Source organism: Rhincodon typus, chromosome 24 (assembly GCF_021869965.1).
Source record: "Rhincodon typus isolate 14 chromosome 24, sRhiTyp1.1, whole genome shotgun sequence".
Taxonomy (NCBI): domain Eukaryota; kingdom Metazoa; phylum Chordata; class Chondrichthyes; order Orectolobiformes; family Rhincodontidae; genus Rhincodon; species Rhincodon typus.
In genome coordinates, this window is record NC_063355.1 from 6,900,901 (window position 1) to 6,917,418 (window position 16,518).

At 41.4% G+C, this 16,518-nt stretch overlaps 2 protein-coding genes across 2 annotated transcripts; one reads left to right on the top strand and one right to left on the bottom strand.

Annotated features, from left to right (window-relative positions):
- Positions 1 to 2,266: 2,266 nt before the first annotated feature.
- On the top strand, positions 2,267 to 9,289 carry mrpl40 (mitochondrial ribosomal protein L40). The gene is made up of 4 exons (XM_020537404.2): positions 2,267 to 2,440; positions 4,386 to 4,469; positions 6,891 to 7,046; positions 8,891 to 9,289. Exons 1-4 carry the CDS (start codon positions 2,406 to 2,408, stop codon positions 9,198 to 9,200), a joined length of 585 nt encoding a protein of 194 aa, XP_020392993.2. The 5' UTR covers positions 2,267 to 2,405; the 3' UTR covers positions 9,201 to 9,289.
- Positions 9,290 to 10,660: 1,371 nt separating this feature from the next.
- On the bottom strand, positions 10,661 to 13,269 carry c24h22orf39 (chromosome 24 C22orf39 homolog). Its single transcript, XM_020537401.2, has 3 exons — positions 13,072 to 13,269; positions 12,576 to 12,743; positions 10,661 to 11,082 (listed from the first exon to the last, which is right to left on the bottom strand). The coding sequence occupies exons 1-3, from the start codon at positions 13,093 to 13,095 to the stop codon at positions 10,957 to 10,959; spliced, it is 318 nt and encodes a 105-aa protein (XP_020392990.1). The 5' UTR covers positions 13,096 to 13,269; the 3' UTR covers positions 10,661 to 10,956.
- Positions 13,270 to 16,518: the final 3,249 nt, after the last annotated feature.

A 16,518-nucleotide genomic window follows, 5' to 3' on the forward strand; every position in this document is an offset into this window, starting at 1 on the left:
GTCAAGGAGGCGGGGATGACAGGGAGCTTTGGACATGGGGTGAGGCCGGGGTGGGATATTTTAAAACTGGTGAATTCTATGTTCAGGCCATTGGGCTGTAGGCTCCTGAGGTGGAAAATGAGGTGTTGCTCTTCCAGTTTGCATGTGATGTCATTGTGGCACTGGAGGCGGCCCAGGATGGACATCAAGGGACTGGGAGGGGGAGTCTCTTTGCTATCCTCAGCTCTACGCTCGCAGCCATGTGCCGGCATCTTCTCTCACTACAGTCAACCTTACCCCAGCTCAGAGCCTCTCTCTCCCAGACCTTCTGTTTTTCATTCTGCACAGGATCCACACCCTCAACCAACGCTTTTACTCCAACCTATTGGGCATCAAGGACAATAAGTACACATCCTGGAGCTGAGATAATTGACCTCCAACAGTCGCAATCATCTTCCCTTGTGCCAGCTACAACTCAAATCAGCAGAAAATTTTCCCCCAATTCCCATTGACTCCAGCTTTGCTCGTGCTCTTTGATACCAAAATCAATCAAATGCCGCCCTGATGTTAAGTGCAATAAATTTTGCCCAGCCTCTGGAGTTCAGCAATTTTTTTCCAAGTTTGGACAAGGCCGCCATGAGGTCAAGAGCCAAGTAGCCCTGGTAGAACCCAACCTAAGCTTCACTGAGCAGGTTTTTCCTTTGCAAGTGGTGCTTGATACCACTGTTAACAATCACTATCATCACTTTGCTGATGACTGAGAGTAGACTACAGGGCATTAATTGGCTGAGTTGGATTTGTCCCTGCTCTTTGTGCACAGCACATACCTGGCCAATTTGCAACATCATAAGGTAAGTGCCGATATTGTAACTGTATTAGAAGCTAGGTAACCATAGGTAGAGGCACAGAGTGTTCTGGAGCAGAGTTCTTCACTACTATTCAGTTCCGTACTGTTGGAATACTGTCAGGGGCAATAGCTTTTGCAGCATCCAGTGTCTCTGCCATTTCTTGATATCACATGGATGAATGAAATTGGTTGAAGACTGGTCCCTGTGATCCTGATGACCTCAGAAGAGGACCAAGATGCATCATCCACTCAGGACTTCTGGCTGTGCTGGGCTCCCCCATCATATTGGATCAGGATATTTGTGGAACTTTTGCAGTTCCTGTTAGTTGTTTAATTATTCAACACCAGTCACAACTGGATCTGGCAAAACTACAGCGGGGTTGTCCCGTCTATTACATGCTGCTTCCACTACTTGGCAGACAAGTAGTCCTATGATGTAGCTTTATCAGGTTGACAGTTCATTTTTAGGCATATCTGATGTTGTTCCTGGCATGCCTTCCTGCAGTCTTTATTAAACCAGGACTGCTCTCCCAGCTGATGATCTTGGTAGAATATGCTGGGCCATGAGGTTATACAGATTGCGGATTGGATACAATTCTTCTGCTGTTGATGCCCTCAGCATCTCATGGTTACCCAATTTCGATCTATTCAAAATCTGTCCCAATGAGCACTGTAGTAACTGCCACAATAGAAGGTACACTCAGTGTACTGACAGAACTTTGTGTCCACAGCAACTGTGTGGTTGTCAGTACTATTGGCACTGTCATTTTCCATCACTACCTCAAGCAGACCCTGTCTAGCAGTTATGTCCTTTAGGACTACGCCAGCTCAGTTTGTGGTGGTGCAACTCTTTGTGATCAATATTGAAGCTCCCTAACCCATAATACAAGTGCTGTTCAACCTGAAGAAATAATGATTCAACAGGTAGGGAAATCAGGATGTTTCCTTACCCATATTCAACGTGAGACTTCATGGCATAAAGATGACAGTAGTAAATCGAGTGGGATTTTTAGACTACCTTTTCATTCCATATTGTTATTGAGTTCAGATTTCGTCATCCACCACGGTGGGATTCAAACCCATGTCCTCATAACATTACAGTACAAACAAAATCGTGCAACTGTAGCTTGGATTCCAAACGTTAACTCTGTTTTCTCTCCACAGATGCTGCCAGGCTTGCTGGGTTTCGCCAGCAGTTCCTGTTTCCATCTCCAGATATTGGTCTGGGGTTTTGAATTACTTGTCCAGTGACATCACCGCTGTGCCATCGCTTCGCCAAACAGAAAAGCATTGTGTGGTTCATACCCTTAATTTACTTGACATAAAGAACTTAGGACAGAGGTTCAATTTTACAAAAACCCCAGTGTTTGCTTAGGTCCTTGGGTGAACTCGGAACATTCAGCGTGCATGTTGCGCTCCAGTCGGAACGTATATCCGTGGGCATGAGACGCTGGTGTTGGTGCGACGCTGAAAGTGGCTCGGGTGTGAGTTGAAGACGGAGACAGGGACTCGGGGAGAGAGAGGATTGGTGAAAGGTGGAGGGAGTGACTGGAGGAGGTGCTGGCCCCGCACGGGAACTATGTCGTGGGGAGTGCGGTCGGTTCTCGGCCTGATGTAAGTATGTACTGGGTTTGGGATGGGAGAGACCATAGGTCAGTGAAGTGATCTCTCCCTGGGAGGATTGTGAGGCCGTTTCACCAGCCTCCAGTATCAAAGGCCATGTGTAGGCAAAGGGCCTCAAAGTAAATGAAAGAAGTTACATTTATATAGCACCCACCACAATCTCTGGAGTCCCAACGATGCTATAATTGAAAAGTATCAACTGATGAAATTTAGTGTCTGCCATATATGGTCCACATTGACCTCACAACAGCAACCAGATAACCAGGAAATTGGACACCGTGACTGCTGGGAATCTGAAATCAAAGCAGAAAGTACTGGAAATGTACAGCAGGTTAGGCAGCATCTGTGGAGGGCAACAGAGTTAACCTTTCAGTTCTGTGACCTTTCATCAGACGGAGAAAACGGTCTTGAGGGCAATGGTGTAGTTATTATGTCAGCGTATTTTTTTTTCATTTGTTCGTGGGATGTGGGTTTCTCTGGCTGGACCGGCATTTATTGCCCATTCCAGAGGGATGGGTCTGGAGTCACATGTAGGCCAGACCAGGTAAGGATGGCAGTTTCCTTCTCTAAAGGACATTAGTGAACCAGATTTTTCGCCCTGACAATCTTCAATGGTTTCCTGGTCATCGTTACTCTCTTAATACCAGGTCTTGCAAATTTCACCATCAGCCATGGTAGGATTTGAACCCCAGAACACTATCTAGGTCAATGAATTAATAGTCTAGTAATAATGCCACGAGGTCAGCACTTCTCCTTTGTTTTTCACTTCTGCGGTCTACTAATCCAGAACTCCAGGTTAATGTTCTGGGAACAGGAGTTCAATTCTGCCATGGTAGATGGTGAAATTTGAATTCAATATAAATCTGATCTTATGGTGACCAAACAAATGTTCATGGTTGTTCAGGAAAAGAAGTCTTCCATCCTTACCTGCTCTGGCTTGCATGTGACTCCAGACCCACAGCTATGTGATTGACTCTTAAGTGCCCTGTGAAATGACCTTGAGAACCAATTAGTCAAGGGCAACAAGGAGTAGGTAACAACTACAGACCTTGCCAGTGGCTCCCACATCCCATACAATAACAAAAAACAAGATCTTGAGCAAGGGTTATGTGAATTTGTGAGAGCAAATACAAGTTGAGTGACCATTTTGTCTGACCCAGAGCTTCTGGTGGCCTGTCACTTTAATTCCACAACTTTGCTTTCATTTCTGTCCTTGACTTAGTGCACTGTTCCAATGAGGCTTACTCTTCAAGATAAGCACCTCATCTTTCAACTGGACACTGTTGAAAGGAGAACAGAAATATTAAATTCAGTGGATGAGAAGGAGGTGAATGTATAAAGTGGAACAAAAGAAATGGACTTAGAGCAAAGCACGGGAGCTGAGCCTTAAAGCAACTAAAGTAAGAGGGAATGTTTCATCTCCATGAAGTTAAGGCAAAAGCTGAGCTGGACAAATGATGCAGAGGAGGATATACAATTGTTGGCAAAGAATAAAGTTTGAATCTTAGCTCCATATAAACCAGGAGTCTGCAAGGTTCAGCTAGAGAGAGATGATACTGGGACCGGGAAGCTGGGTTTTTGACTAAGGCTGAAAAACTTTTGCTGCTTTTAGAAAAATGTTCTACCTTATTCAGATAAGTAATCTAACAGTACTTTGATGAATGTGGAGTTGACATTGTTGGCAGAGAATGGGGACAGCCCAGTGTCATCTGTATTTGTATGTTGACTGACAGAACTATATTGTTGAGATACAATTGCTTGAGGCAGTCACATTTTACTCCCGGGTTCCTCTGGGTCAGTTTTTCGTTTCCTCCATTCATATTGTCTCTGTTAGATACAGCTGCTAGGAGGAGATATTAACTACTTGAAGCAACAACAGTCAAATATGTGGATCTCATAACTGAAATCTAGAACATTATCTTTCATTCTTTTCCAGTCCTCGTGCAGTGTGGCATGCTTCTGTTCGAGACAGTCACTGGCGGATTTCCCTCTTGGGACTCAGAGCAACCTTACCAATGAGGTACAGTAAATCTTAAGACAAGCTGCAATCTTTCTGCCTGGGTTGGTTTGAAAAATGCAGTTGGTGCTGAACATTGTGCAGTCGTCACAGAACATCCCACCTTCTGACCTTTTATGATGGAGGGACAATCATTGATAAAGCAGCTTAAGATGGATGAGACTATAAACTTCAGGCCCCGACAAAGGTAGAGGCCCTTGTGATGCAGTGGTAGTGTTCCTACCTCAGAGCCAGGAGACCTGGGTTCAAATACCACCTGCTCCAGAGGTAAGTAGTAACATCTCTGAACATCAGAGATAGCAAGAACTGCAGATGCTGGAGGAACACAGCAGGTCGGGCAGCATCAGAGGAACATGAAAGTTGACATTTCGAGTCGGGGTCCTGACCCGAAACATCAACTTTCCTGTTCCTCTGATGGTGCCTGACCTGCTGTGTTTCATCAGCTCCATACTGAGTCAACATCTCTGAACATGTTGTTTAGAAACTATCTAGAGCCTGAGGAACTCCTGTAGTGATGTCCTGGGATTGAAATGACTGACCTCCACAAACATAATCAGCTTCCTTTGGGCTGGGTATGACTCTAAGTAGTGAACAGTTTTCCCAGATTCCCATTGAGTCTGGTTTTGCTAGTGCTCTTTGGTACAACATTGGGTTAAATGCTGCTTTGAAGTCAAGGACAGACACTTTTTCACCTCACCTCTAGAATTTAAATCTTCAGTCTACATTTGGACCTGAACTGTAATTTGATATGGAGCTCAGTCGTCCTGGCAGAATCCAAATTAAATGTCAGTGAGCAGATCACTGCTGAGCAAATGCAACTGGTTTGCACTGCCAAAGATCCCTTCCATCACTTTGCTGATGATGAAGTGTAGACTGATGGAACAGTAGCTATTCAAGTTGAGTCATCTTGCTTATTGACAACAGGGCAGAGTTAGACAATTTTCCACCATGTAGGGTCGGCATTGGTGTCATATCTGTACTGGAACAACATGACCTGAGTTACATTTAATTCCAAAGCATGTGTTTTCAATACTATTGCTGGAATGTTGTCAGGCCCCATAGCCTTTGCAGTATTCAGTACCTTCAACAATTTCTTGATATTGCATGGAATTAATTGAAATGCCTGAAGACTGGTATCTGTGTTGCTGGTGACCTCCGAAGGAGGCTGAGATGAATCATCCACTTGGCACTTCTGGCTGAAGATTGTTGCAAATATTGGGGTCTTGTCTTTTACACTTATGTGCTAGGGCTTCCCATTATGGAGGATGGGAATATTTGTGACACTACGCCTCCTCCTCCTCCTCCTCCTCCAGTGAGTTATTTTAATTGTCCACTATCATTTACAGCTGGATGTAGCAGGATTGCAGAATTTAGATCTGAACTGGTTGTTGTGGTATCACTTATCTTTGTCTGTTGTTTGTTGATTTTGCTGTTTGGCATATGAGTAGTCCTGAGTTGTAGCTTCACCAGGTTATTTCCTTATTTTTAGACATGTTTGATAGCATTCCTGGCATACCCTTGTGCACTCTTCAGTAAACCAAGGGTTGATCCCAGGTTTGTAGGCAATGGTATTGTTGGGGGTGGGGAATGCCAGGTCAATGAGGTTCCAGAATGGGATTCAACAAAATTATCCTGTTGCTAAAGGCCTCCATCACCTGATGATTCCCAGTTTGAAGTTGTGAAAACAAAATGTTCAGTGAAAAAGTATCGGAACATTAGTTTCGGTTTGTTAAGTTTGAAATCACCACCTTCAGTACATCACGTTAGTGTTTGAAAGGATAAACTAGTACAAAAAAGTATATTTTGCACATAGATTCAAGAGAGTAACTGAAATAATTAATATTAGGAGGAGTTAGACAGATTTTTAATTGGTAATGGGTTGAAGCTTATGGGGAGAAGGCAGGAAAATGGAGGCGAGGAGCATATCAGCCATGATCGAATGGCAGAGCAGACTCGACGGCTCAAAAGGTCTAATTCTGCCCTTCTTTCTGATGAACTTATTAACTTATAATATTGCTGTGTGATAAAACAAAATACTGAGGTCACTGGAAATCTAAAATGATGCACATCAACTTATGTAAGCCTCAGGTTCTGATCTGACCCATGTTGAGAGAGAAAAATGGAGACTATTCATCTTTGGAAATGAGTTAGCAAATATAAACCAGCCTGCTCTCAATAACTTTGCGGCAATTTCATTCATTTGCAGAAGTCAGAAAGCAGAACATACAGGCTACCTGAATTAAACCAATGCATTTGGCTTGGGAACAGAAGGGGTGTCAGAAAAACAAAATATTGATATGGAATGAAAATTATTTCTTCCATTGAAATCATTTCATCAAAGGGTGTTGTGTCAGGGAGCGATGCTTGGGACAGAAAGGTGTAGCCAATGTTATTGCCTCAATGTTATAAGAATTTGTTTTGCAGAGCTGAACCCAAGAAAAAGAAGAAAGTAGATCCAAAGAGAGAACAGGCAGCGAGAGACCGTCTCCGCAAAAGACTAAAGAAATTGGAACGTGTTCCTCCAGAGCTGATCCCAATTGAAGATTTCATCACTCCAACTAAGTTACTCGATGAATCAAGGTTTGTGTTGTCTGACAGAAATCTAAAAGATTTCATAGTTCCCAAAAGCAAAATGACCTTCTCTGAATAGTCTGGTTTGGGCAGGAAATTAGATTCCTTTGTGGTTGTGTTTTTCTTCTGTTTGTGTCATGAGTTCAGAATTATAAGGAGTTCAACTTCTAAATATTTGAAATGGCACACATGCCTACGCTAAGACATGAAGCTAGTCTCTAGGAAAGACCACTTTTTTAAATTCCCTCCTGAGATATGGGCATTACTTGCAAGGGCAACATTTATTGTTCATCCGTAATTGCCCTCAAAGGTGATAGTGAGCCACCTTGTTGAAGTCTTCGCAAAGCTTACCAGTGTACACTTAAGCATCTATTTATTCCAGCCATTGGGCTTCACAGTGCAGGTTCTAGAAGAGGCTTTTTCGTTATGAAGTATCTGACACAAAACCAATCACTGTACTAATGAATATCCTGCAAAATCAATATAAATACCTGACATTTATACTAATTATTATATACAGATACAATTTCACTTTTCATCCATAATTATATATGAAGTCTTGTTGCTACACATAGCACACATTTTGTGAATAATCGCAACACTTGGTTAAATTGTTTTAGTGCTGGTTGGAGATTTTTTTTTGTTCTTTTAATTAGTTGCAAATACTCATTCTGAACAATTGTTTCAGTATTGGATTGGTTTTGCTATGTGGCTGAAAGAGTTCCTTCTTAGACCTGAAACACCACCTCTTGAAAGTGTATTTGTTTGTGCCATCAGCATTGCCCATCTTCCTCCAGCTAGAAAAGGCCAGTGACTCCAACACCTGAACTAAGGAGAGAGGAATAATGGGTCCAAGGTCAAGATGTAAAAAGGGAAAATCAAATCAAGAGAGGATATTGTATTGTGATGAGATGGTTAGAGGCAATAAGTGCAGGTGAAGACAGAAAAGTGAATTCAGGGATCAGATGACTGTAGTGTTTGGCACAGGTAACTGATAAGTATATCCAGTCTCTCAATCTGTAAATACCCAGGGTTATTGTATGTCTTTACTTCTAGCTTTGAGCTCAGAGAGAGCTGCATTCCATTCATATACTGTCCTTCAGATAATCTATTAAAACTAAAACTCTGTCTGCTCGCATGTAAAATATCCCAAGGCACAACTTGAAGTTCTCAATCAGCCAGCCCATTCATTCAGTGAAAATGCAGTATCCATTGTAAACAAATACAATGACCATATTATACACAAGATTCTAGTCAGACAAATGATCAGTCTGTTTTTGGACATGTATTTTAAGGAAGGTATAACTACACATTTCTATTTGTTGAAAAGCAATGGAATTCATACTGAAATACTGGTTAATATTTACTCTTGATTAATATTATTTAAACAGATTATCTTCCTGTGGAAGTTGACTGTTGTATTCATACACCAAAACCGTGACTGCCTTTAAAAAGTATTTAATGAGTTGTAAATGGTTTTAGGACATTGAGGTTTGTGAAAAATACGTTATAAATGCAAAGCTTGATATCTTTCTTGAATGAAGACATTGATCAGTGAGTTCTGGTGTCCTTCCTTAATCAATATCAACAGTACACTGGCAGGTCATTCATCACACTGTTTGAGGAACCTTGCTGTGCACAAAATGTTTGCAATTTTGGTCACAATAATCATTTCACTTTCAACTAATTAAATATCTGCAGTACTTTGAAGATATTTCTGAGAAATAACATTCATTAATGCAGATGTTGAGATTGCAGTTTGAGTTAAACCTAAAGCTAATGTGAATATTATGTTTAAGAATTAAGCATACATAAAAACAAAACTTTATTTGGGCTCTATGTGCTGCCTATAGAGTCCGCGATCCTCCCAGGCTACCAATGGAAGACAGCGAGAGGCGAGCACTTCTGATGAAAGAGTGGTCACGCTATAAGCAGAAAGAATATGAAAAAGAAGCTGAAATGATTCAGTCCATGATTAAGGCACAACAACAGGCCCTGCAGGAACTGCGGCTTGAATCAGAAGAGTTGTACCAGGCTGCCATTAAACGGGACCGAGGACTCTTTCCATTGGAGTTGCAAGGATGCAGTTTTACTCCTCCTATAGTTGACTACCAAGCGCCTGATGGAAAATACAGAGATATCACAAAAGTCTACACACAATAAACACACATTAGATGCTTGCTTATGGTTTGTCATTTCAAACCGATTTTCTCATAAATAAAGTGAATATTGACACTGTCAATGTCAAACTACACTGTTGTAGTATTAATTTTTAAACAGGTTACAAGTTTCTAGAAAGGATTTAAGATTAGGTTTGTAAGATTAGGTTTGTAACTTTTATGTGACAGTAGTCCTTGCTATTACATGGAGATATTTCTGCTGCCTGTAACCATGTAACTATGTGCAGGTTACAAATTGTGGTTATAGCATTACCAACGTAGCTAAGTGACTCGAGTAGTCAGTAAAGTAAAAAGATTAAGTCCTTCAGAGTGAAATTAATTGTACAAATGGTGTAAGGTTCACTTGTAGAGATGTTTTTCATTGCCTGTGTTATGTTGGTACTAGTCACAATGCAAACTTTCTGGTGCTCTCAGTATTTTTCCCTTCTGCAAAGTCATCAGGATGTAAGAATGGTATTACAGACTGGACACCCTATTAAATGAAAAGTAGCAATTCCTATAATTATGCTGTTGAAATCATATTGGAAAATAAAATGATTTTAAGGTAGGACTGTTAGAGAGACTCTTCTGCAGATTAAAATATTAAAGTATCAATTTTTTAAACAAATGATGGAAGTGTGACTTTAGAATGAGATGTTGGGAATATTGTTTGAATAGCTATGGGAAAAGAATTAACTATATTAAGGGATGATGTTAGCCAATGTATTTACCTTAATCAGAATTTATTCAGATCTTTGTGAGACAGTCAAAAATCAAACAATTACAAGATAATATTTGGACAGACCACCAGAGCTGAGTTTTCTAAATGAATATTCATCGTAACTTTCTGTATTTTTATATTTTTAGATTTTTTTTTCTATATTATCTACTTTATTTATAAAGTAAAGTATTTATATCTATTAAGTCTGGGAAGGCAGTGATGTTGTAATGTTATTGGAGTAATAATCCAGACCCCAGTCTAATGTTCTAGGTTTGTGGGTTTGAACTATGTAACTACTGTCAATTGTCATTAAAAAGACCTGATTCACTAATACCCACTTAGGGCCTACTTTGATTCCACTTCCACAGTGAAGGGATTGACTGTCTGGACAATAACTGCTGGCCTAACAGCGCCTTCCATATTCCATGAATGAAAAAAATACTGTTCATATCAGAATGAATACAATAAGGAAAGTATGTTAATGATAATTTCTTGCCTCATACCTACAATAGTTTACAATTTGTGCATGAGCTTAAAAGCTTCCTCTGTTTAAGTTGCTCCCTGTTGCTGCAATAACACTACCTCATGTTAGTTCAGGTCATCTCCAACACTTTTAAAAAAAAAAGTGAAATCTGGACTGCTGCCCAACTCAAATTAGATCTTAATTTCTTACATAAGTCACTCTTGAACGCCCTCTCTGAGCATCTCACAGATGTGAAATAAGCATTCACAAGAGCCTGAAGTTAATGAAATTTACATGCTGGCAGTTTATTTATTGAAAACATCTTTACTGCAGCATAACAAGATGTGTCATTGAGACAGTTATATAACATTCTGATTACCACCCTCATCCAGTTCCTATCAAAGTGAATCCAGGTTATTTAGTGATCTCAAGACTCAAACCTGCTTCCATCTGGGTTTCCTTAAAACCAGTTATATAGGTTGCACTGCAGAGTGGAGCTGACATGCTCACAAAAGCTGTATTGCACCATAGGATGACTGTCTGGCAATTTGTGACTCCAGATGTGATCAACTCCAACTATTCCTCTTTTTTGTCACTTAGGGGTAGATGCCATTCAGCTGGTGGATTTTTCCTCATCACCCAGATTGGAAAGTGTATCTTTTGTTCTTCTAATCTCTTCTTCTCACTCTCACATAAAGCTGTCTGTAAATTTAAAACAAACTTGCAGTTAGATCCACATTAGTAGCTTCTTTTAACACAAGTTTTAGCTTTAAGAAAGAAGATTTATTCATTGACAGGGTGATGGTGTCACTGGCCACGCAGCATTTATTGCCTATCCCTAATTGCCCAGAGGGCAGTTCAGAGTCAACCACATTGCTGTGGATCTGGAGTCACGTGTAGGCCAGACCAGGTAAGGATGGCAGTTTCCTTCCCTAAAGGACATTAGTGAACCAGATGGGTTTTTCCAACAATCAGCAATGAATTCACAGTCATCATTAGATTTAATTCAATAAAATATCTGGAATTAACAAATTCCACCATCTGCCATGGCAGGATTTGAACCCAGGTCTAGGTCTGTGGATTAACAGTCTAGCAATTCTAGCAATAATAGCACTAGGCCATCGCCTTCCTCTGCCAAGATTAACCAAGATCACCTACTTCCACTTCTACAACAGCTTGCCTGTTGCTGAAACCCATATTTACGCTTTTCAGTCTAGTATTTTTCAATGAACCCCAGGGATTGCATCCCATGTACTACCTTCTGTAAGCTTGATCATCCAAAATGCTGCTAAGCCTGCATTAAACTCATAACAAGTTTAATTTACCTTATCATTCCAATGCTTACTGACCTATACCGATTCCCAGTGAAATATCTTAATTTCAAAATTCTCATGGTTTACAAATCCTCCCATGGCCTCTCCTCTAGTCTCCTCCAGTTTCACAACCTTCATATCTGTGCTCATCTAATTCAAAATGTTGTACATTTCCAATTTAATAACCCCATTGCATTGTCTTTAACATGTTGTCCTCATTTAAGGCACTCTTTGAAAGTCCCTCTTTAACCAGGCTTTTGGTCAACACGTAATATTATCTTATATGGCTCTGTTTTACAATGCTGTGAAACACCTTGGTACATTTTATTATAATGAGGATGTTATATAGATTAGTTGTTAAACGATTCAAATAAAAGCAAAATACTTTTGGAAATCAGATTTTAAAAAAAAGAAACTCAGCACATGTCTGGCAGCATCTGTGAAGAGACAAAGATTAACATGCGAGTCCAGTATGACTCTTCGTTTGTTGAATATTTTATGGATCAGCGTTAAATAATTATTGTGTAACTAAAGTTTGGGTAGCTGGAACTATCTTTCCAAAGTTTGGACCAAGATGCCCAATACCAGCTGTGATCCTCATCCTAACGATGCGCATTTAAGGGTCAACGTTGGAAAAATGATGTGAGGCCTTCCAGAGAAACACTCATTGATAAGAGTTTATGCATTTAAAAATATTACTTCAATTGGATGGCTAGTAGCTCCTTGTACACCGAGCAGAACTCTGCCTTCAGAAGAATACAGCAATGTGACAGAATAAGCAAAATAGGGATGTTCGTAAGTGTGCGTGGTTCCGAACGTTATCAGGATGATATTTGGCCAAATCTAGTTTTATTGCTTGTATAATATTTTCACAAATCTTACCTTAGCCTCGATAGATTTAAAATGTTCCCATTCCATGCAACTGTTGTAATCTTTCTTCCACTGTTTACACGAGGGGAACTTTCCGTATGTGTAATAGTGATGAAAGAGATTTCTCAGACTCCGGCAGTGTTTCCACTCACTTCGATAATCGTCACACACTCGAGGAGGCTGCAATGACAAGATAGGCAGTTTAGACGTTCGGGGTACTTTAACAGACCACCCCATAAACTATTAAGTAAAGGTCATTGCTCTGCCAAGAACCAGAATTAAACTCTCCACAGTAAAATAAAGCTGAGCTGTACTGTGTCTGAATGAGCGCAGTCCTGACTTCAGAGAGCACTGAGCGTTTGCACACGTCAGATAGAGAAACCAGGTCATTTTAATCTTTGCACTGGATGTCCACCTACTTTCCCATATAACAGTATGTAAAAGCTACGGCGAGAAGTGCTCCCTGGAACCTAATCCCAGACAGTCCCCGGTCAAGGCCCTCACTCACTCTCCATAGCTCTCCATCCGCCATCCTTCCGCTTTCAAGCTGACAGCGACCGACCAATCATCGTTCCCAGAACGTCCCCATTCATGGATGTTTGACCAATAAATGATCAGGCGTGGAACACAACCCCCACTCCCGGAAGGAGCGTTCACCATTCAGCCTCAGGCATACCGTCAAATATTAATATTCACAAGACGAGCCAGCCAATCAGTGTACTAGTGGGGCGGGGCTTTCTCGTTGGAGACGTCACCGTTCCAGCGACAGCCGTCAAATAGTCCATTCAAGTCTATGCGGCGAAATGTTGGAAAGTGCAATTAGGCATTAGAGAAACATGTTGTGGTCAACTATTTCTAAGACTGCGGATAGTTTTAGAAGGTGAGATGTTGTTTAGAAAACGAAAGAACTGCGGATGCTGTAAATCGGGAGCAAAAACACAAGTTGATAGAAAAGCTCAGCAGTTCTGGCAGCATCTGTGAAGAAAAAAATCAGTGTTAACGTTTCGGGACCCTTAGAACTGATGGTAGCTGGGAAACCGTCGGTTTATAATCAGAAAATAGGGAAGGGGGAATGGGGTAGGGAGTAAACGGTAGAATAAAGCCTGAAAAGAGCAGTTGGATAGAGAAAGGAGTTGATAACGATCTGGCTAGGAGGGTGAATAGTTGTTAATGGGGACTGTTCGTGACTAACAATAGGTAGTATGTTATCACACCCTATTGTTAGTCACGAACAGTTCTGAGGAAGGGTCGCCAGACCCGAAACGTTAACTATGAATTTTTTTTCTTCACAGATGCTGCCAGACCTGCTGAGATTTTCCAGCAACTTTGTTTTTGCTGCTGCTGAGATATTGTTTAGATTTGTCACAGTTACATCAAATTGCATTTCTGTCTCTGAGTCAATTTGGTAATGTGGTAGAAACTTGACTGAAAGTTATCTAGCCGGGACGTAACCAGTTTTTCAAAGTTTTTTGAGAAGCTTTATAAACAATCGATCTAGCCAAAGAGACAATTGCCACACTGCAAGACGAATTCAGGAAGGCAGACGCCCCATGACACCAACAGTATCAACAAGGCCAGTACCCTGAAACTGCTGGATCTGTGCCTCATAACCCACTGCAACTTCAACGATTGTATATTCAAACAAATCAGCAGAACAGCAAGGGGATCTCTGATATCAGGACTGATAGCAGAAACGGTAATGCAAAGATTAGAAATGACAGCGCTTCCCCACTATCCCAAACTCTGGGTCCGATTATGTAGATGACACCTTCGGTGATTATCAAATGCACAAGAAGAAACCCACCAACACCTAAACAATATCTTCACTGAAATAAAATTCACAAAAGAGAACAATAACTAACTACCCTTCCTAGATGTAATGGTGGAACGCAAGAACAACGGGGAACTCCAGACCTGTGTACATAGAAAGACCATCCAGATGGACGAGATGCTCAATTACACCAAGTCCAAACAGCTCCATCAGCAAGGACAACATACTCAGACTACTGAAGCTATGCCTCACCACATAACTGCCAAATATACAAACAAATCACTGGCACACCGATGGGGTCACCCATCTCAGGACTTACTGCAGAGGCAGTCATGCAAAGACTGGAACACACTACCCTCCTCCTCATACAGCCAAAACTGTGGATCCGATACACGTTTGTCATCATTAAATGCACCAAGTTAGAAGAGACACACCATCTCATCAACAATGTTTTCACTGGGATCAAATTTACGAGAGAAGAGGAAGACAACGATCAACTTCTGTTTCTGGACTTCAGGGTAGAACAAATGACCAATGAGGAGTTCCAAACCACATAGTATATAGGAAGGCAGCCCACACTGACCAATTCACAATTTCCACAGCAATCACCTCAATGTCCACAAACAAACCTGTGTTAGGACACTATTCAAAAGGACCTCAACTCATGCCAGAATTACGCAGGAAGGAGGAACAGCACCTATACAAGATCTTTGCGAACGACAGATATCCCAACAACTTCATCTGCAGGTGCCTACTGGATAGACAATGCCAAGAGGACACAGTCTTCCCCAAGACACTGGCCACACTACCCTATATCAAGAACATCTCAGAACTGATGACAAGACTCCTATGACCACTACGAATCATGGGAGCACACAAACTCACAGCCACACTGCGATAAACACTCACAAGGACCAAAGACGCTGTATCCATGACATGCAGAACCAAGGTAGTTTACAAAATACCTCGCAATGACTGCAACAAACATTACATCAGCCAGACCAGAAGGAAACTAGCCATCAGGATACACGAACACCAGCTAGCAGCAAAACAACACGACGAACTTTCCCTCACCAGAGTGCACTCAGACAACGGAGGCCATCAATTTAACTGGGACAACGTGACCATACTAGCTCAAGCCAACCACAGACAAGTGCGGAATTTCTAGAGGCCTAGTTTTCAACCCGTAATGCAATCAACAAACATGTGGAATTAGACCTCATGTACAAACCCATGCAGAACAGAGCTGGAAATGACACAACCCAACTTAACAAAGCAGACCATATAAATACCAAGCGGAGTAGAACAATGTCACTTCATTGGAGTCTGCACTGATGATGGGTACCTAGCATGGTGACAAAAGGCCTGTACGATAACCATCCAGCTCGGCGAGTAAGCCAACAAACCTCATTCACAACCTGAGCTACAAATCTTCACAAGAACCTTAAACTCAATTACACCAGCAACCACCCAACACCCATAAATGGAGCTGCATCAGGACATTATTCAAACGCGTCACAACACACTGCAGCAACCCGGAACTACGCAAAGCAGAACAAGAACACTTATACAGAGTTTTTAAAAGGAATGGATACCCAAAAAGCACAATCCGCCGTTACCTCTGCAACAGACCACGAGAAGAAGGCACAACATGGCCAGACACACTAGCCACCCTACCACACATCAGGGACATATCAGAGATGACCACAAGACTACGTGGACTCCTAGGTATCAGGGTAGCCCACAAACCAACAGCCATCCTATGACAGCTACTGACAAATGTAAAGGATCCCATACCCACAACCAACAAATCCAACATAATATATAAAATGACATACAAGGACTGAGAAAGATTACATAAGCCAAACCAGAAGAAAACCGGCAATAAGGATACATGAACACCAACTAGCCACCAAGAGACATGACTAGTTCTCACTGGTCTCAGTGCATACGGACAAAGAAGGACATGAATTCGACTGGGACAACGCATCCATAACAGCACAAGCCAAACACAGACATGCCAGGAAATTCCTGGAGGTGTTGCATTCCAACCAGAATTCCATCAACAAACACATTGAATTGGACCCCATATACAAACCACTGAAAAATAAAACTGGAAGTGATGCTAACCACCCCAGCATACTGAAACATATAAATAACAAGTGGAACAGAACACCGAAGCTT

Excerpts from the sequence above, each read along its gene's own strand:
- c24h22orf39 (XM_020537401.2), bottom strand. The coding sequence starts at position 13,095 with ATGGCGGATGGAGAGCTATGGAGA. Across the intron at positions 12,744-13,071 it reads CGGATGGAGAGCTATGGAGA|CCTCCTCGAGTGTGTGACGA; the intron begins GTGAGTGAGGGC and ends TTGTCATTGCAG. Across the intron at positions 11,083-12,575 it reads TTAAATCTATCGAGGCTAAG|ACAGCTTTATGTGAGAGTGA; the intron begins GTAAGATTTGTG and ends TTAAATTTACAG.
- mrpl40 (XM_020537404.2), top strand. The coding sequence starts at position 2,406 with ATGTCGTGGGGAGTGCGGTCGGTTCTCGGCCTGAT. Across the intron at positions 2,441-4,385 it reads CGGTCGGTTCTCGGCCTGAT|TCCTCGTGCAGTGTGGCATG; the intron begins GTAAGTATGTAC and ends ATTCTTTTCCAG. Across the intron at positions 4,470-6,890 it reads AGAGCAACCTTACCAATGAG|AGCTGAACCCAAGAAAAAGA; the intron begins GTACAGTAAATC and ends TTTGTTTTGCAG.